Below are 19,678 nucleotides of genomic sequence, written 5' to 3' on the forward strand. Positions count from 1 at the left end.
GGCCGGTGTGCGGAGGGCACGGGGCGGCCCGGGGCGCTGGGGGAGGCGCTCGGGGGGCTGGCGGTGTGGGGGGACCCCCGGCTGCCTTCGCTGTCTGGGGCCGGGCTCTGCCGGAGCCGCCGCCGCAGGCACCTTCTCGCGGGGCCAGACCTCGTCCCACCGCGGGGCCCGCTGCCCCGAGCGGGGTCTCTCCGCGGAGCTGCCGGCGCGCGGCCCTCGTTAGAGCTGAGGTTTTGAGCGCAGCTGGCGGAGGCAGCAAACGGACGTGGCAGTGTCCAGGCTCTGCTTCGCCCCGCTGGGATCCTGGTGGAAGCTGTGGGGGCTTTCTGGGGACGCGCTGAGGGACGGGAGGGTGCTTGCTGCAGCCAAGGACGGCTGTGGGAGCCCTAGGGAGGTGTAGCTGCTCCTAACGAGCTCTCTTGGTGGCCCTTGATCAGAGGGAGCCGGGGCCACTGCTCCAGCAGACTCTCGACTGGGGAGGGTCAAACTGGGGAGAGGCTGCCGAAGAGCCAGGCCCACGCAGTCTGTCTGTGGTGTCTCAGATCTGAGCTCCCAGCAGGCCACTAACCTCCCTAGACAAGAGGTCAGGTGGGTACATGGGTGCCTCTGTGCCCTGCATCAGGGAGTCACCTGCAACACTTGCTCTCCACTTCTGGGTGTTCGTATGCGGCACAGGGTCCATCAGCTCAGTTGCTTCACCTGGAACCATGCTGCAAGGTCATGAACTTGTTCATCATCAGCATGGATTCACGAAGGGGAAATGCTGCTTTACCAATCTAATAGCCTTCTGTGATGGCATGACTGGCTGGTGGACGACATGCTGACTACGAGCCAGCAATGTGCCCTTGTGGCCAGGAAGGCCAATGGTCTCCTGGGGTGCATTGGGAAGAGTGTTGCCAGCAGGTCGAGGGAGGTGATCCTGCCCCTCTCCTCAGCCCTGGGGAGGCCTCATCTCGAGCGCTGTGTCCAGTTCTGGGCTCCCCAGGACAAGAGAGACATGGAGCTACTGGAGAGAGTCCAGTGTAGGGCTGCAAAGCTGGTCAGAGGGGCTGGAGCACCTGCCCTACGAGGAACGGCTGCGAGAGCTGGGCCTGTTCAGCCTGGGGAAGAGAAGGCTGAGGGGGGATCTGATCAGTGTGTACAAGTACCTGAAGGGAGGGTGTCAGGGGGACGGGGACAAACTCTTCTCAGTTGTCCCGTGTGACAGGACAAGAGGCAATGGGCAGAAATTGAAGCACAGGAAGTTCTACCCGGAAGTGAGGGGGAATTTCTTTCCCGTGAGAGTGACGGAGCCCTGGACCAGGTTGCCCAGAGAGGCTGTGGAGTCTCCTTCTGTGGAGATCTTCAAAACCCACCTGGACACGATCCTGTGCAATGTGCTCTAGGTGACCCTGCTTGAGCAGGGGGTTGGACTAGATGATCTCCGGAGGTCCCTGCCAACCTCAACCGTCCTGCGACTCTGTGGGTTCTGCCTCGTCGCTCTTGTGTCGCTTCCTGCAGCGGAGCCAGAGCTGGAACCTGCCACCTCTCGCCTACCGGCTGCAGGCCGCCTGTTTACACCTGCTGCGTCCTGGAAACTGGGAAGCCGGCTCTGGTTTCAGAAGCAACCCGGGGCCGGGCTCTGGCCTGCGAGCGAGCCGGGAGCAGCGGCAGCTGCAGCTGCAGGAGCTGGCTGCAGAGGGAGCAAGGTCCTGCTCGGCCCGAGCCGCCTCGCAGTGGCAGCAGCCGCGAGGGGCTCGTGCCTGGGGAAGGGCCGCGGCCGTGGCAGCCGTGGGGACAGGGGACCCGGGGGACGGGTCCCCCGGCCGGTCCCTGCCCCCGGGGCCAGCTCCCAGGGTTGGGGTCCGGCACCCGGCCGGCGCCTGTGCCCCGGTGCGGCGGCACTAGAGGGTGCTGCGGCCCCGCCGAGCCCGGGCCAGGCGCCCGCTGGGCCGGTTGGGCGTCCCCGCTTGGCCAGGGTCCCGCTGGCGGCGGCACCGAGGTGGCATTTCCGCTCCTTTGTGTGGCTGAGCCGGGGCTGTGGCTCCCCGGAGCCAAGCCACGGGGCCGGCGCCGGGAACTCGCCGTGCCCGCGGCCGGGCTGTGCGTCCTGCCAGCCCTGGCACCGCGCGCCCCGGGGCTGCCTGTGCCCGGCCTGGTGCAAGGGACCCAGTGATGGCATTGCCCACCCCATACTGGCATTGCCCACCCCGTACCAGCGTTGTACACCTCGTGCCAGCACTGCACGCCCTGTGCCGGCATTGCCCATCCCATGCCAGGACTGCATGCCCTGTGCCAGCATTCCCCACTCTGTATCAGCACTGCACGCCTGTATCAGCACTGCACTCCCCGTGCCAGCCGGAGGACTTGGGGGTACTGGGGCCAGGGCTGGGGTTGAGGCAGCCGCCCATGGGGAGCAGCTGTGGGGATGAGCTGTGCTACAGACATGGGTTAAAAGTGGTGGTGCTGCGGCTCCCAGTCTGCTCCGGATTAAGCTGTTCCCACATCCTCTTGCCACAAACTCTGTGCTGCAACTGCCAGGGCAATGGGGCCGGCGCAGGGGAGCAGGGCCGGGTGCCGGAGGACCCTCTGGGGAGCCGTGCCGGGGGGCCCGAGCTGGCCACAGCCCCAAGAGTTGTGGACCAGGCTGCGGGGAGGGGAAGGACGGGGGTGCAGGGTGGGCTGGGGCAGGACGGAGGGTGCAGGTAGGGTGCAGGCAGCGCTGTGCACTGGCTCGGAGCGGGCTGTGGGGTTGCCAGAGGGCCCTGGCTGTGCTGTTTGCTCCATTCCATCTCTTGCAAGCTCACCGGGTGCCTCCATTTTTCCAGGCACCGGGTTTGCCACAGCTCCGGAGCCCCCGTGTCGCTAAGGCCTGGCCATCTGGAGCCAGAGCCCAGCCCCAGCTTCTCTCTTGTCGTTTCAAGGGGCAGCAGAGCTGGGTTTGTGGGAGCTGCCGGTGGGATCAAAAGGGCCAGCAATGCCCTGCCAGGGATGCGGTTTGGCACCCAGGCGGCTTTTCATGTCAGCAATGAAAAGAATTGCTTCTGAAGCATTCCTTCCACTGCAGCCCCGGGCGGTGGGGCCTGGCGCGCCGTTAACCCTGCCCGCGCTGCGTCCTGCCCTCGCGGCATCCTGCTGCGCTGCGTCCTGCTGCGCTGCACCCTGCCATGCTGCCAGCACTGCACCCTGCCTGCACTGTGCCCTGCCCGCGCTGTGCCCTGCCCACACTGCCCCCTGCCTGCACTGCCCCCTGCCTGCACAGCGCCCTGCCTGCACTGCACCCTGCCCACACTGCCCCCTGCCTGCGCTGTGCTCTGCCCGCACTGCCCCCTGCCTGCGCTGTGCCCTGCCTGCACTGCACCCTGCCTGCACTGCCCCCTGCCTGCACTGCCCCCTGCCTGCACAGCGCCCTGCCTGCACTGCACCCTGCCCACACTGCCCCCTGCCTGCGCTGTGCTCTGCCCGCACTGCCCCCTGCCTGCACTGCCCCCTGCCTGCACTGCACCCTGCCTGCACTGCCCCCTGCCTGCACAGCGCCCTGCCTGCACTGCGCCCTGCCCACACTGCCCCCTGCCTGCACTACACCCTGCCTGCACTGCACCCTGCCTGCGCTGTGCCCTGCCCGCACTGCCCCCTGCCTGCACTGCCCCCTGCCTGCACTGTGCCCTGCCTGCACTGCCCCCTGCCTGCGCTGTGCCCTGCCCGCACTGCACCCTGCCTGCACTGCCCCCTGCCTGCGCTGTGCCCTGCCTGCACTGCACCCTGCCTGCACTGCACCCTGCCAGCGCTGCGCCCTGCCTGCACTGCACCCTGCCTGCGCTGTGCCCTGCCTGCACTGCCCCCTGCCTGCACTGCACCCTGCCTGCGCTGCCCTCTGCCTGCACTGCACCCTGCCTGCACTGCACCCTGCCTGCGCTGCCCCCTGCCTGCACTGTGCCCTGCCCACACTGCCCCCTTCCTGCACTGCCCCCTGCCTGTGCTACACCCTGCCCGCACTGCGCCCTGCCCTCACTGCACTGTGCCTGCACTGCTCCCTGCCTGCACTGCGCCCTGCCTGCACTGCCCCCTGCCCGCACTGCATCCTGCCAACAATGCATCCTGCCCACATTGCACGCTGCCTGCACTGCCTGCCTGCCTGCCCTGGCCCCCGTGCCAGAGATGGGGCTGGGGCACTGCTGGGCAGCCTGTGTGGCAGGGTTTGGAGGGGCTCGTGTGCACGTCCTTCCTCACTGGCACCCTCTGCCCAGCAGAGCATTATTGCTTGGACAGAAACCTGGGAGAAGCAGAAAGGAGTTTCCTTCCTCCCTGAGAGCTGCAGGTGGGAGCTCTGGAGAAACCAGCAGAGCTGGGGAGCTGGGGAGCTGGACTCTGGGCTGCATATCTGCCTCGTGCAACGCTGTGTGCCACTGAGACGCGGCAGTGGGCCCTTGCAGTGGCCTTTGCAGCCCCTGCTGTGCAGCAGCAGCTGCACAGGCAGTGCTTGCTGGGGCTGCACGGCTGCAGGAGCAGGCTGCAAAGCCCAGCGTCGCTCCCAGCGCTGAGCAAAGTGTGGGGCAGAGCCGGTCTGCCCCCGTGCTGCTTCCCAGTGAGGGTTAACCACCCGAGGAGCCAACTACTGGGAAACTGGGAGCTGGGAACGGAGGCTGTTTCCTGGCCCCAGCCCAGAGCTATTGGGGCAGAGCACCCGGGGGAGCCGGAGGGATGGATGAGTCAGGCACGGGAAGCGCCACAGCACCGGAGCCGCCAGGGCCGTGGGTTCTGCTGGAGCCAGGCCCCGGCAGGGCTTGGCTGGACGCCGGTGCTGGGCCCTGGCTGCCGGTGGAGCTGAGCTGTGGTGGTGCTGGGAAACATGTCCGCGAGCCGGGCACAGCTGAGGCCGCGCCATCACCCCACCACCCCTGTGGGGCTGCCCCAGGCATGGGGGATGCAGGGGACATGGAGGGTGCAGGACCAGGCTGTACAGAGGTGCTGCCTGCCAGGCACAGGGGACACAGGGGGTGTGGGGGACACCGGAGGGGCAGGGGCATGGGAATGCAGAGACATGGGAGGTGCGGGAGACACTGGAGATGCAGGGACATGGGGAGCACTGGCATCAGGGCTATGCAGTGCGGGCACGGGGGACGCAGGGGACACCAGAGATGCAGGGACATCGGAATGCGGGGACATGGGGGATGCAGGGCCAGGGCCCTGCAGTGAGGACATGGGGATGCAGGGGACACCGGAGATGCGGGTATGTGGGGAGCACCGGCACCAGGGCTGTGCACTGGGGACATGGGGGATGCAGGGGACACTGGAGATGCAGAGACATGGGGGATGCAGGGACATACGGGATGCAGGGGCACGGCTGTGCACTGGGGACACTGGGGACACCGACAGGGATGCGGCTCCGCACACCGCAGCCTCTGCAGCAGGCGGGAGGTGTCCGGGGAGGGGGAGCGGCTGCCACCCCTGCAGCTGTGCTGCCCCTGCAGCCGTGCTGCCTCCGTGCCGCCCGCTCTGTGGCTGCGAGAACCATGTATCCCCCCCGCTCCGCTGCTTCCCTCGCGGTGTCCAGCGGGCCCCATGGGCTGAGCAAGCCCCGCTGCAGGAGACGGCGTCCCCCCAGCCCCAGCGAGGTCCAGGGCTGGTGGGGCTGCGGTGCGGCAGCGGGCACAGAGACTCAGCGCGAGCGGCGGCACGCCTGCAGCTCCTGCAGCAGGCGGGCAGCAATGCCAGGCCAGCGGGGCGCCCGCGGGGCCTGGCCCTGCTCGGGTCCTGGCCACGGTGCTGGGCTCCCGCTGCCCCCGGCACCGCAGCCTCGGCGCTTCCCGGGCATGACGCGGGTGCAGGGGCAGCTGCCCGGAGGGGCTCCCCAGTGCAGGCGCCACCAAACTGCGCCGGGGCTCCTGCCGGGGCTCTTGCCGGGGCGGTGGTTGCAGCGGTGCCAGCCAGCGTGCTCGCTGGCACCCGCACCGCTCCGCATCGATGCTGGTGCTGGCACCGGCACGCCTCCGGCCACGCGTGCGGAGCAGCGCCGGGGGGGGGACACGCGCGGGCAAGCGCGGCCGGCCCCGCACCGCGAGCTGCGAGGCCAAGCCCTGCCCAGCAGCCGGCAGCCGGCTGCGGCCAGGTGGGAAAGGCCGGCTGGCACCAGCGCGGGGGGTGGCGCGGGACGGCGGGGCCGGGATGCCGGGGAGGGCCAGCGCTCACGTGTCCACGCTGGGGCACTGACTCTCCGCTCGCTCCCTCCTGCCGAGAGGCGGCCGGCCGGGAAGCCACGGGCGTGCCGGAGGTAGGAGCTGTTCCTGGGGCGCAGTGCGGCGGCACGGGGCGGGGGGGGTGGCACGGCGCAGAGCCCCGGTGCCGGCGGTGCGGGGGCCGGTGGCGACTGCGCCCTGCCCCCAGCAGCTCCCCCTCGGTGCTTGGTGCTGCTGGTGCCAAGCGTGCCGGACCTTTGTCCCGCGGCCGGGGCGCCCGGGGGCCCTGCGCACTGAAAGGGGCTGTTGTCCACGCTCTTAATGAGCAAAGTCGCTTTTGCCTCCTGCGCGGGGGCTCTGGACTTGATCGCCGTGAGGGTGGCTGTGCCAAGCACGGACATGGGCAGCTGGCGCCCGGTGCCGCTCCCTACACTCCCCACCAGCCACGCCGTGGGGCAGGGCACTAAGCTGCAAGCAGGCACCAAGCTGCAGCAGGCACTTGGGTGCAGCTGGCACTCGGGTGCAGACAGGTGCCTGGGTGCAAGCAGGCTGCGGGCAGGCTCTGGGCTGCAGCAGGCACCCGGGTGCAGGCAGGTACCTGGCTGTGGGCAGGCTGCAGGTAGGCACCCAGATGCAGTAGGCAGTCAGGCGCAGGCAGGCTGCGGGCAGGCATCCGGCTGCAGCAGACACCTGGGTGCAGGCAGGCACCTGGGTGCAGGCAGGCGCCCAGCTGTGGGCAGGTGGCTGGGTGCAGGCAGGCTGCGGGCAGGCACTCGGCTACGGCAGGCACTCGGGTGCGGCAGGCACTTGGGTGCGGGCAGGTGCCCGGCTGCAGCAGGCACCCGGGTGCAGGCAGGCTGCAGGCAGAGTGGGCACTGTGCCGTGGGGCAGCTGGTGGCAGTGCGCCTGATGCCGTGGCAGGGGCAGGCGCCCCACTTGCTCTGTGGGGGCCTCACGGGGCCCCATGTGCCTTGAGTTGCAGGGCCCCGGGCAGCGCCCCACGCCTGGTGGGTGGCCGCAGCCCCGGCAGGCAGGGCACAGCAGCTGGCAGAGGCGAGGAAGGCCAGCGCACACCAGGGACCCGGGGCTGGGGACAGGGGCGCCCGCCCAGAGCAGACCCCAGCCCTGGCAGCATGGACGATGGCCCTGCTGACTCTCGGCTCAGCGCCGTCCCTGGGCACAGCCGGCAGACTCAGCTCATGCTGGGCCCCCAGGAGCTGGCGGTGAGGTGCGGCGAAGCCGAGCAGAGCACTGTGCCACGGCACTGCCGCTGCAGCGCACCACTCACCGGGTGTGCGCCGGGCTCTCGTGCCTGCCGAGCCGGCGGCCCCCTCCTCCGTGCTCCCTCCTGCGCTGCAGCACCCACCGAGCCCCGTGCGCACACACGTGCGTACCGGCCGCGCAGGTGCCCCCACCCTGCCGGCAAGGCGCGGGCGAGCCGCTCCGGTGCGGTGGCACTGCAAACAAGCCTGGAGCAAACAGCGGCTGCGCTGGGCGCGCACGAGGAAGCAGGTCACGTGAAGGGCTCATGATGCCTGCTGCTGTGCCGGGGACGGCGGGCACCGGGAGCAGGCTGCAGTGCCGGGCGGCCCCCACCCGTGGCCTGGCCGGAGGGTCCTGGCCACGCATGGGGTAATGGGCAGCGGCCGGCGGAGAGGGGCTGCGTGGGGGTGGCTGGTGGGTCTCCGGTGTGGAGCGGGTGCCGGAGGGATGTGTCAGGGCCCCTTCCTCCCCGTGCATCCCTCCTTGGGGGACTGCAGCTGGCGGTGCCCCGTGGTGCCCGGCTCCTGCCCTGCTCCCATGGGCGGCCCACTCAGCGCCCCAGCTGGCTCCGGCTTGCTGGGCAGCTTCCTGGCCCTGAGCAGTGCCCATGGCTCAGCCTGGACCCGGTCCAGCTCCTCTGCAGGTGCAGAGCATGGGGAGCAGGCGCGCGATGACGGCCGGTGACGTGCCACACAGGTTCCTGGTGTGCGCTGCCATGCCCCCGGCGCCGCCTCCCCGGGCACCGGAGCCAGGCACCCCGCTGCCGGAGCCGTCCTCAGCCTGTCCCCGCCATGTGTGCTTGGGGCAGAATGGGGTCCCTGAGGCCGTGGGGCATGTGCCAGCAGGCCGGCAGTGGCATGGGACCCAGCAGGATGCCAGCAGGCAGCGCCCAGGGTGCTGGGATGGCTCAGGCACCCTGAGGTGCAGCCCCAGCTCTGCAGGAACACAGGCTCGGTGGGGAGAGGGGCTCTGCAGGGACATGGGTTTGGTGGGGACATGGGCTCTGGAGGGCCACTGGTTTGGTGGGGACATGGGCTCTGCCAGGACAGGGGTTTGGTGGGGACAGAGGCTCTGTGAGGACATGGGCTTGGCAGGGACACAGGCTCAGCAGGGCCATGGGCTCTGTGGGGACACAGGCCCTGTGGATTTGTGGGCTCAACTGGGACAGGGGCTCTGTGGGGACCCACGTTCAGTGGGGATGCCGGTTTGGTGGGAACATGGGCTCTGCAGGGCGATGGGCTCTGTGGGCAGTGGGCTCAGCAGGGCCCTGGGCTTGGCGGGGCCCTGAGCTCTGCAGGGCCCTGGGTATCTGTGGTCGGTGCAGTAGCCTGGCGCCCTGTGGCTCCCCCACCCATGTCCGAGGCGAGTGACAAGCCGGGGCAAAGAGCAGGGTGAGCGGCACAGCCGGGGGAGTCACTGCAGGGCCCTGGCCCAAGGGGAGCAGGGCACCGGGGGGCTGTGTCCAAGGGGTTAACTCAGGCACGCAGGGGTCTGGGGGGGATTAACCCCTGACACAGGGTCTGTGTGCCGGGGGGTCACCACACAACGCTGGGGGTGCTGAGGGCACTGCTTGTGGTTAACCCTCGATGCACTGGTGCCGTCAGGGTCCATGTGCTGGTGGGTCACCCCGCAATGCTGGGGGTGCTGGTTGTGGTTAACCCCTGACGCGCTGGTGCCCTCAGGGTCTGTGTGCCGGGGAGTCACCCCGCAACGCTGGGGGTGCTGCGGGCACTGGGTGTGGTTAACCCCTGGTGCGCTGGTGCCCTGGTGCTCTGCGTTGTGTGCAAGGCCTTAGCCAGAGTAACAGCGAGTGGTAGTTAAGCAGCACCAGCTGTCAGGCTGGGCGCTGTGGATGGAGTTGGGCATTGGCACGCTGGTGCCCCAGGGTCTGTGTGCACGGTGTGTGTGTGTCTGGAGGTCAGCCCCGGCGGGGTAGGCATGCTGGCTCTGCCTGCACCCTTGGGGTGGGGGGCGACCCCTGCCATACTGGGGACACTGGGTTTGTGTGCAGGGGGCTCAGACCACCATGCCTGAGTGTGCTGGTCATGAATAATCTCGGTCGCACGGGTGGCTCTGGTATGTTTAACCCCTGCTATGCTGAGTGTGCTGTGTATGGGGAGAGGGTGTAAACCCTCGCCGCACTGGGTGCAGGGGGCTGCATGTGGGATGTCCAGCCCTGGCATGCCAGAGGTGCTGGTCCCAGTCACCCCCCGTCCCGGCTGCGCTGGTCCGTTGCTCGCGGTTCTGCCCCGGCACGGCGGCGCGGCGCAGGCTGCCCGGAGCCGGTGCGGGTTCCGGGGCCGGTGCCTGGCTGCCCGCGCCGCCCGGAGCTGCGTGCGCGGCGCCGCCGTCTCGCCGCGGTGCGCGGTGCGCGGTGCGCGGTGCGCGGCGCCCGGGCCCGGTGTGTGGGAGCGAGATAGGCGCGGGCGCGCCGCCGCCCCGCCCGCCGCGCACGGCCGCGCCCGCCCGCCCCGCCCGCGCCGCCGCCGCCGCCGCCGCCTGGAGCCGGAGCCGGAGCCGCTGCCGGTGCCCGCGCCGCGCCGCAGCCCCCGGACATGCTCCGCCGGCGGGCGGGCGGCGCGGCGCGCACCGGCGGACCCCGCGGCGCCCGGTGAGTACCGCCCGCCGCGCCGGCGGCACCGGGCCGCCCCCGCCGCCCCCCGCCGGGGCGGCCCCGGGGCCCGCGCCGCCCCCGCGCGCCCCCGCGGCTCGGCGCCGCGCAGCCCGTGGCCACGGCAACGGCGGGCCCGCGCGACCCGGTGGCAGCTCCGCGGGCGGCTGCGGTCCCGCGTGGGCGGCGGCGGCGGAGGTGCGCCGGGGCCGCCGCGGGGCGGGCGGGGGCGCGGCGTGCTGGGCTGCGCTGCGCTGCGCTGCGCTGCCCCCCCGGATCCCCCGAGTCTCCCTGCCCGGCGCGGAGCCGCAGCGTGGGGGCTGCGCGGCCCCTTCCCCCGCTGTGGCCGGGGGCGGCGGGGCCGGGCGGGGGCTGCAGTGCTGCTGCGGGAGCATCCGGGTTTTGCGGGGTGTAGGGAGGGGTCGGTGCTGCAGGAGCCGTGGGGTCTGCGGGGTGCAGGGAGGGGTCAGTGCTGCAGGAGCCGTGGGGTCTGCGAGGTGCAGGGGTGCAGGGTCTGCAGGGTCCAGGGGAATTCATGCTGCAGGAACTGTAGGGTCTGTCAAGTGCATGATGGTGGTTCATGGGGTTCTCGGTGAGGGTCTCTGCTGCAGGAGCCATGAGGTCTGTGGGGTGCAGGGTAGGGGGCTGTGTGTTGCAGAGTGGGGATCTATGCTGCAGGAGCCATGGGGCCTATGGGGTGTACGATGGGGGGTGTGATACAGGAACTGAGGGGCTGTGGGTTGCAGGGTGGGGGTCAGTGCTGCAGGAGCCGTAGGGCTGTGGGGTGCACAGGGGGGTCTGTGCTGCAGGGACTGTGGGGTGCAGGGAGGGTTCATTGCAGAAGCTGTGGGGTTCAGGGGGTCTGTGCTGCAGGGACTGGGGTGCAGAGTGGGGGTCTGTGCTGCAGTAGCTGGGGGTGGGGAGGGTCCATGCTGCAGGGGCTGTGGGGCACGGTGCCCGGCAGAGGAGTGGGTGCTGTGTGTGCACTGTGGGGCTGTGCAGTGCTGGGTGGGGTGTGGGGCCGTGGGCTGTGCTGGGGGGGGCTGCTCGGCACCTGTCAGGCTGCATGCATGTGCGGAGGCAGCAGCCCCACGGGAGGCTGGGAGCGGTGCGGGGGCACCTGGCACCTCGGATCTGGGCCGTGGGGTGAGGGCCGGTGTGGGGCACCAGCTCTGCGTGCAGCCCCGCTCCCCCATCCCCATCACTGCCTCTCCCGGCTGCCAGCCTGGTGCCGGCCCCTGGCTGGAAAGCTTTTGGCTAAAATGCCGCCACCGCTTCGAGGCGGGGGAAAATCCTCTTGACCGCGCTAAAATGATTGCAGAGCCGCCGCGCTGGCGAGCCGCAGGGCCGCTGCGCTTCCGAGCAGGCGCTTCCCAGCAGCGGGGGGATCTGTGGAGTTTTGGGCCTCTGGGCGCGGTGCTTCGGCAGCCACGAGGTCCCTGGGGCTTGGAGCTGGGCTTGGCAGCGGCTCTGCTTGGGCCGGGCTGGCTGCATCCTGCCGGGAGTGGGGCGACAGTGTGCCGCGTCGGGGAGGTGCCGGGTCTGGGTCAGACCCCGCGTGCCCAGCACCCCGCTCCCGCGCTGCGAGACGGGCCGCGAGCCTGGCCAGCGCTGCGGTCCCCGTCCGAGCCGGCAGCCTCAGGATCCCCGTCCCGCTCCCGGCTCACCTGCCGGAAGCGCTTTCCAGGCCCAGCTCTGCGCGATGCGGCGCCCTGTGGAAATAAATAGCATGTGCTCATGTAACCGAAGACGGCTTCTCGCGGCGCTGTGCGAGGGGGTGGAATTGCAGAAGCATCCTCGCTGCCGGTGGCCGCTGACGTTGGCGGCTTCACTTGGCAACCTCCGTCACGTTCTCCGGGGACCGTTCCCCGGAGCGGAGTGGGACCGGGGCTGGTGGGCCGCCTGGCTCTGCGGGTTGCACCGCTCCCGGGCCCTCCTGGGAGTCATGCCCAGCCGTGTCTCGCTGCACCTGCAGCATCTGCTGCGTCCTCCCCGCACGCGGCACTGCGTGCTCCTGTGGGCCCTGACTCTGGCCTCCCCCGAGCTACCTCCCTGTCTCAGGCTTTTTCCCTTGCCAAGGTGCTCCTGGCCTCCAGCCCTCTCCCTGGGGCCCTTTCCAGCCGGGGACGCCCTCCTGCCCCGTGCCGCTCACTGGCCTGAATCCGGAGCAGCGAAGGGCACAGGGGTCTGGGGGTGGCTGGCCGGTGCTTGGCCCCGGCACGTGCCCAGTGCATGGCCCTGCCGGCGCTAGCTGTCCCCCTCTTTGCCCCGTGCACAGCTCTTCGCCTGCCCTTGCATGCATCTTCCCTCCTGCTGGCCTGCGCACGCCTTCCTTGCCCCCGCGGCTCCACCGGACATACCGCGGCCCCACGGCAGCCCCTGTGTGGAGACGGCCGGCCGCGGTGGCGGGGCTTCACGCGGCCACTCCGCGCCCCGACACGGGCCGGGTTCTCTCAGCACGTTGTGCGCGTGGGCACTTTGCTCCATGGGGAGCCGGGCGTCTCCGGGCCCTGACGCTGCCTCTCCTGCAGGAGCTGATGTCGGCGGGGAGCCGGGAGCCGGCAGCGATGGCGGAGGAGAGCTCCAGTGGCAGCAGCAGCTCGCCCAGCCCCGGGGACACGCTGCCCTGGAACCTGGCCAAGCACCAGCGCACCAAGCGCACCAAGGCGGCCGCGGGCAACGGGACGGTGCTGGACCCCGCCGAGCGGGCCGTCATCCGGATCGCAGGTAGGGCTCCTGGGGAGGCGGCAGCGTGAGGGGCTGGGCCACTGCGCGGGGGTGCTGGGGGGCTCCTGCAAACTGCCCGGCCCCCTCCCTGGTGTCACAGTGAGGGGCACCTGGGCACCTGCAAGCACAGCACGACCATGTGCCCCCTGGCCTGGGCTGTGCCGAGCTGAGGCAGGGAGGTCCGTGCTGTGCTGTGGTGGTCAGGACCGTGATGCCAAGGTGGGGACGGCCGGTCTATGCTGAGGCAGTCAGGATGGCAGTACCAAGGCAGTTAGGATGGCATTGCTGAGCAGGGAGGTCTGTGCTGTGCCAGGAGCACTGGGACAGTGGTGCTGAGACAGTGCTGATGTGGGGAGGTCCATGCCATAGGGAAGTCCATGCTGTGCTGAGGTGGTTGAGATGGCAGTGCCATGGTGGGGAGGTCTGTGGCATGGGGAGGTGGTTGGGATGGCAGTGCTGATGTAGGAAGGTTCATGCCATGCTGAGATGGTTGGGATGGCAGTGCTGATGCGGGCAGGTCCATGCTGTGACGAGATCCATGCCATGCTGAGGTGGTCAGGATGGCCGTGCTACAGTGTGTGTGGGGTGGCTGGAATGGCAGTGCTGATGTGGGGAGGTCCATGCTGTGCTGAGATGGTCAGGATGGCAGATGGCAGTGCTGATGTGGGGAGGTCCATGCTGTGCTGAGGTGGTTGGGGTGGCAGTGCTGTGGTGGGGAGGTCCATGCCGGGGGGAGGTCCATATTGTACCAGTGCAGGGAGGTCTGTGCCATGCTGAAGTGGTCAGGACCGTGGTGCTGAGGCAGGGTGGATCGTGCCATGCCAAAATGGTCAGGAGCGTGGCGCCGAGGCGGGGAGCTCCGTGCCGTACTGGAAGGCTGGGAGATGTGGAGGGCTGTGCCATGCCGGGATTGCCGATCCCGTTGGGAGCGGACACCCCGGGCGTCTCCACGACAGGCAGCGGTGTGGGGTCAGGACCGGGTCAGGGTCCCCTGGGGGGCCAGCGGGGATCGTGGCTCCCGTAGAGCCACGGGCCTCGAGACCTCGCCGTGTCTTGGTGAGAGGAACCCGGTCCGTGGGAGCGGGGCCGGTGCGGCGGAGGGGCTGGGGGCTGCGCCCTGCTCGGTCGTGTCTCCCCGGGGACACGCGGGCCCCGTGCTCGGGGACACGCTCCTCTTGGCCACGGGGCCAAGCGCACGGCAGCGCACTGCAGCGACGGCAGCTGCCGTCAGAGGGCCCTCGGGGAGCTGCGTCCCGCGGGTCCCTTGCAGGGCCGTGCCCCCCCGCCGGGCTGTCCCCGGGCTCTGCAGCGACGGCGGCGGCCGTGGGAGGGCCGCGGTGGCCCCGGGGGCCGTGGCGGGGTGCCCAGCGGCGCGGCAGCGCCCGTCCGTCAGCGCGGGCAGAACGGACGTGGCCCCGGGAGCTGCCGCCGCGTGTGCTGGGCCTGGGGGGCAGCAGCGTCCTGCCCCACGCTCATGGGGGGGGGGTTGCGTGCCCCCCTTCTGCCCTGTGCACTTGGGGGTGGGGGGCTACACCCCCCTGCCTACCCTGTGCCCGGAGGGGGGGCATGTGCCCCTGCCTGCCCACCCCATGCCAGGGGGGCTGTGCACCCCTGCCCGCCCCATGCTGGGGGGGGCACATGCCTTAAACTGCCCTGTGCCAGGAGGGGCCACACACACACCCCGCCTGCCCCACACCGGTGGGGGGGCAGCTGGCTCGGGGTGCAGGGCGGTCACAGGCTCTGGCCTCCCAGCTATGGGCTGGATTGTTTCCACCGCCCGTCCTCGTCCCCGATTTAGCTGCCGTCCCAGGAGCAGGGCGTCCTGGCCCACGGCCCCCTCGGCCCCACGGCCCCCTCGGCGCAGCCCCGAGCCCGGCACTGCCCCTGACCCATGTTCAGCGGGCAGCGGGGTGCCCCATCCCCCAACACCGCCTGGGTGCGGCTTCCCTTTCCCCTGCTCTTTTCCCTGCGGGAGCTTTTCCCTGCGCTTTCCCACGGGTACGGTGTGAACTATGAGTCCTCCCTGGCTCAGTACCCATGGGGCTTGGGGTGCTTGGGGAGTGCCTGCTGCCCCCAGGCCTCCAGTGGGACCGTGCTGTGCCTGTGGGTCTGGGGGTGCTGGGTGCCACGAGGCCAGTCTGCAGTGTCGGGGTGCCCCCCTCGCCCGACGGCTCCTGATGTGGTGTGGCGGATGTCGGGGCCCCAGCCGGGATGGTACCCCATAACCCTGCCCAGGGGACTCAGTCCTCCGTCCTTCCCACGCAACGGCCAGCAGCGGGGTCCCCGGGGCCCTGCTTGGTGGGGGGCCCCAGGTCCCAGATGGAGATGGGCTCCCAGGGTCCCAGTCTGGTGATGGGGTCCTTGGGGTCCTGGCCTGGCGGTGGACACCAATTTTGATGGTCTCCCCATGGGGTCCCAGTTTGGCAGGGGTCCCCAGGGCCACCAGGGACCCAGCTGGTAATGGGGTCCCTGAGGTTGCAGCATGCATGTGTGGGTCCCTGGGGGTCCCAGCCTTGCTGCGCCAGCCCTGCCGGGGTCCCGGGATGGGGTCGAGAGGGTCCGGCGCCGCACGGGAGCGGGAGGGCTGTTTGCACTGGCAGGCTGCGCGTGTGCCCGTGAGTGTGCGTGGGGCAGAGGCATGCAGGTGGGAGCATGCGGGTGTGTGTGGGGCAGAGCCACCCCACATGCAGAGCCCTGCCGGGGCTGGCACCCCGCACTATTTTGGTGCGGCGCTGGGCTCCAGCGGCTCCTGGCTGCGGATCGGGTTTCCTGGGGGCTTTGAGCTTCTATATTTAGGGCTGACACCGCTCCGTCCCGCTCCAGGCAGGTATCGCATGGCCGCGGCTTTCCCGGCGCCACGCGTCCCCGCGTCCCGGGCTGCTGCGGCGTTTCCCCCTGGCCGGGCTCCGTCCCCGCACCCTGGCGCATGTTTTTGCCCGCATGGGCAGCTCTCACCCCCCGAAGTGGGGACTCCCGCGTGGCACTGGGGATGGGGCAGAGCCGGGTCTCCGGGGCGGTGAGCAGTGCTGGGCTGGGAAGGACGGCAGCTGCGACCCGGCCTGGAAACGCCGCCAGCCCTCAGTTCGGAGAAGGAGATTTAAAAATACTCCTTGTTCTCACGGCCCCCCGGCAGCCTCGGGGCAGAGCAGACGGCCCAGAGCCACCCAGGTCCCCATCCCCCCCGGGCTGCGGGGACACGATGGCAGAGCGGGATGGGATGCAGCTCCCAGCTGGGCGAGCCGGGGTGCAGCTCTGGGCAGGATGGGGTGCAGCTCTGGGTGGGCCGGGCTGCAGGCCTAGCAGGCCGGGGTACAGCACCCAGTTGGCTGGGCCAGGGTGCAGCTCCGGGCAGGCCAGGGTGCAGCTCCACATGGGATGGGGTGCAGTTCCATGTGGGATGGGGTGCAGCTCCTTGTCAGCCAGGCTGAGGTGCAGCTCCAGGCAGGATGGGGTGCAACTCCCAGTGGGATGGGGTGCAGGCCTAGCAGGCCAGGGTGCAGCTCCCTGTGGGATGGGGTGCAGCTCCCAGTGGGATGGGATGCAGGCCTAGCAGGCCAGGGTGCAGCTCCACGTGGGATGGGGTGCAGCTCCTCATCGGCCGGGCTGAGGTGTGGCTCTGGGCAGGCCAGGGTGCAGCTCCCAGTTGGCCAGGCCGGGGTGCAGTTCGGGGCAGGATGGGGCACAGCTCCTGGTGGGCCAGGGTGCAGCTCCCGGTGGGATGGGGTTGAGCTCCAGGCGGGCTGGGGTGCAGCTCGCAGCCCAGCCCCCACCCTTGCTGCGGGGAGGGCGGGGGTCTGCAGCCGGGGGTCTGCAGGCAGGATGGGGAGGGGTTTCTCTCCGGCTTTTCCGGGGCAGCGCCGGCTGTGGGAGGGAAGGGGCGATTCCCGAGCCTGGGGTCTGCGCTGAGCCGCGAGCGGATGGGGTCGGTGCCGGGGAGCCGTGAGGGCGAGCTGGGGTGCTGGGCTCCCACCGGGGCGGCCCACGGCACGCGCTGGGGGCCGGCAGCTTCCTGCGCCGGCCCGGGGTCGCAGCCTGCCCCGGGCAGGGGCTCCCCATGCCGGCTGCCCCCGCGCTCAACCCCTCACGCCGCCGGCCCCGGGGTGCACGCGGGGCCGCTGGCCGGGTGCCGCTGGCTGGGTGCCGCTGGCCCGGCCCGGCCCGGCCCGGCCCGGCCCGGCTGGGGGGCGCAGGGCGCTCCCGCCATGCCCACAGTGGCGGTGCCCGGCGGCGGCTCCGGTGTCCGGCTCCGGCTGTTCCTTTAAGGGGTAGGGCCGGGCGGGCTGGAATGTCATGTCTGGCGGGGCCGGGCCGTGCAGGGCCGTGCAGGGCCGTGCAGGCGGCGCTGGCCCACGCTGCAGCCCCCGGCCCGCCGCGCCGCGCCGCCCGCCATGGCCGCCTACGACCTGGGGAGCCTGCCCCCCAACCCCGAGGAGCAGGACTTCCTCCGAGCCTACGAGGACGTGCGGGAGCGGTACAAAGGTAGCGGCCCCGCGCCGGCGCCGCGGGAGCTTCGCGCGTCCCTTCCCGTAATAGGGCACGTCGGGCGCTGCCGGCGCCCGGCTCGGCCCCGCCGGCTCCCGCGGGGCGGTGGGCTGCTGGGACCCCTCCGGGTGCCGCCGCCGGGGGCTGCCCCACGCCGCCACCTCCTTCTCTGGGGTTACGGTGCCCGGGGGGCGCGCGAGACCCTGGAGCAGGGGGCACGAGAAACCCCAGAGCGGGTGCGACCGGGGGAGCCCCGGGCTGGGGTCCCAAGGGGGCTGGGGTCTGCCACCACGGGTTCGCGGGCTGGCTGTGCCACGGGGTCGGCGCTGGTGGGGGCCCGGGGGGCTGCAGCGGGGGGGATGGTCCCGTTTCGGGGGGCCTGTGGGGCTGGGCTGAGCCCTGGGGGCCGGAGGTGGGGGGCCTGTACCGTGGGGGGCTGCAGCTGGCTGCACTGGGGGAAGGGCAGGCGCCCAGTGGCGCAGGGCCCGGCCGAGGGTCCGGCAGCGTGGGACGGAACGGGACGGGGCGCTCGGCGCTTGGCAGCGCGCTGGCATCTCGGTAGCTATGCGGCTCCTCCGGTTTCCTCGGAGCGGCGGGGCAGGCACGTGGCCGGCCCGGGCACGGCGCCGGCACCACCGACTGGCATGTCCTTACAAGGGGAGCTGGAGCGGCCCGTGCCCTGCCCGCCGCCGCGCCGCGCACCCTGGGGCCGGGGCAGCCGGCGACGCCAGCCGTCCCGCGCACGCTCCGGGGTGGTGAGGAGCGGCGGCTGCTTGCCCTGCCCGGCCAAGCCCGGCTCCGTCCCGCCGCCCGGCTCCGAGGAGGCTTTTGGCATCCCTGGCTAGGGTGCCCGTGTGCACACTCGCTTGCGTGCCACTGTGCTGCGGCTCCGTCAGCCCCGTGTGGCCGGGCTGCGACAGGTACCCGCGCTGGTGCTGGGGCCGCCCGGGGAGGTTCGGGGCCGTGCTGCCCAGGCACCCTGTGTGCTGGCTGCGTGGCACGGGGACCGCGTGGGAGCTGCCGGGGTGCCGGCTCCCGCATGCGGCAGGTGCAGTGCTGCCGGGCGGCAGCCCACGGGGCGGTGGAGTGGGACGGGCAGGATGAGCCCGCAGTGCGGAGCCTCTCAGGACGCCTCTCGCCTGCACCGCCGCAGCCGCTGCACCCTGGCGCCAGCTGTGTCTGCGCAGTGGGACGTTGCACTGCACGTGGGTGCGTTAGGCTTGAGGTCTCGCGGGGCAGGGGACGGACTTGCCCAAAGCTGAGCAAATGGGCCAGGACGCGCGAACGAAGCCTTGGGGTTGTGCAAAAAGCTGCTGCACTGCGGGCAAAGAGGAGACAACTCAGTGAGGAGCTCAGCAGACGGCAGCGTGTGCGCGCTGGCCCCTGCACTCCTTGGTGCCGCGGCCCCGGGCTGGGCGGCATCGCTGTGGCCTTGCCTTGCTGCAGGTGCAGCCATCCGGACCGGCCGGCTTGACCGGCTGCCGGCATCCGGACCGGCGCTGGGCCTCATGCGGACCGTCAGCGCATGGGAACCTGCCCGCAGACCTGCCAGTGAAGAGCAGCTCTGGTGCTTGTGGGCCTGCACCCGGGCTCGCAGATCCCCTTTGCAAAGCACGCAAAATCAACGGGGGAAGCTACAGGCAGCCGTGTAAGGATAAAAAGCTTATGTGCATCAGTAGCGGGATGAATCCCGGCAAGACAGGACCTATTATTAGCTGAGATGGAGAATTTGTTGTTGCTGCGGGAAAGCAGTCATGCTGCATAAATGTCTGCTCTGTGTTTGGAGAGAGGCAGGATGAGCTGCTCGTGTTGCAGGAGGGTGATGAAGTGCATTCCAATCCACTGCTAACAAAAGAGCATTTTAAACAGTCTCGGCATGGCACAAACATTGTGAAATCAGCAGGCCTGGATGACTTGCACCCCAAAGCCCTAAAAACATCTTCCTGTGGAGAGCTGTGCTCTGCAGATGTCCACCTTCGATAAATCACCAGGACAACGCAGGGAAAGGGCAGCAGGGTCTCGGGAAGCTGCGGTCACGCTGAGCTGTCGTCGGGGCTGGGCAGAGTCACAGCGAAGCCCCAGGCCGGGTGACAAGGAAAGGGAGAGGCGGGGAGATGGGGACAGCTCGCTCCCCGGGAAGCGCGCCCCGGCTGCGTCTTCTGCCGCGGGGGCTGTGGGGGGCCGGTGCCACCCGCACAGCGCGGCGCTTGCCGCGGTGCCTCCGTGTTTGCCGGTTAGCGGCGTATCGCTGCGCAGCGTCAGCGGAGCACGTGGTAAAGCGACCGAAACCTGGCCGCCGGCCAGCCCTGCGAACAGCCGCCGAGCAGGGCTTCCCAGCCGGGCGCCGCATGGAGCGCGCCGGGCCCGACTCCAGCTGGCGTCTGCCGCGGGCGCCAGGCCCCTGCCGCCCGGGGGGCAGCGCCCGCCAGCCCCACCGCCC

The 19,678-nt window shown here is 70.7% G+C and overlaps 1 protein-coding gene across 2 annotated transcripts in view; it reads left to right on the top strand.

The window, feature by feature from the left end:
- The first annotated feature begins 12,572 nt into the window (after positions 1–12,572).
- The window catches only part of PLEC (plectin), a 63,240-nt gene continuing 56,134 nt past the window's right edge, over positions 12,573–19,678 (top strand). The window contains exon 1 of one of the 2 annotated variants that reach the window (XM_062570775.1): positions 12,573–12,756. In XM_062570775.1, coding sequence (XP_062426759.1) covers positions 12,597–12,756 — 160 coding nt within the window. In that variant the 5' untranslated portion in view covers positions 12,573–12,596. Of the gene's footprint in view, positions 12,757–17,130; positions 17,236–19,678 lie in introns of those variants that run through there. The other variant, XM_062570777.1, reaches the window with a different exon arrangement.

This window comes from Rhea pennata, chromosome 2 (genome assembly GCF_028389875.1).
Source record: "Rhea pennata isolate bPtePen1 chromosome 2, bPtePen1.pri, whole genome shotgun sequence".
Classification (NCBI taxonomy): domain Eukaryota; kingdom Metazoa; phylum Chordata; class Aves; order Rheiformes; family Rheidae; genus Rhea; species Rhea pennata.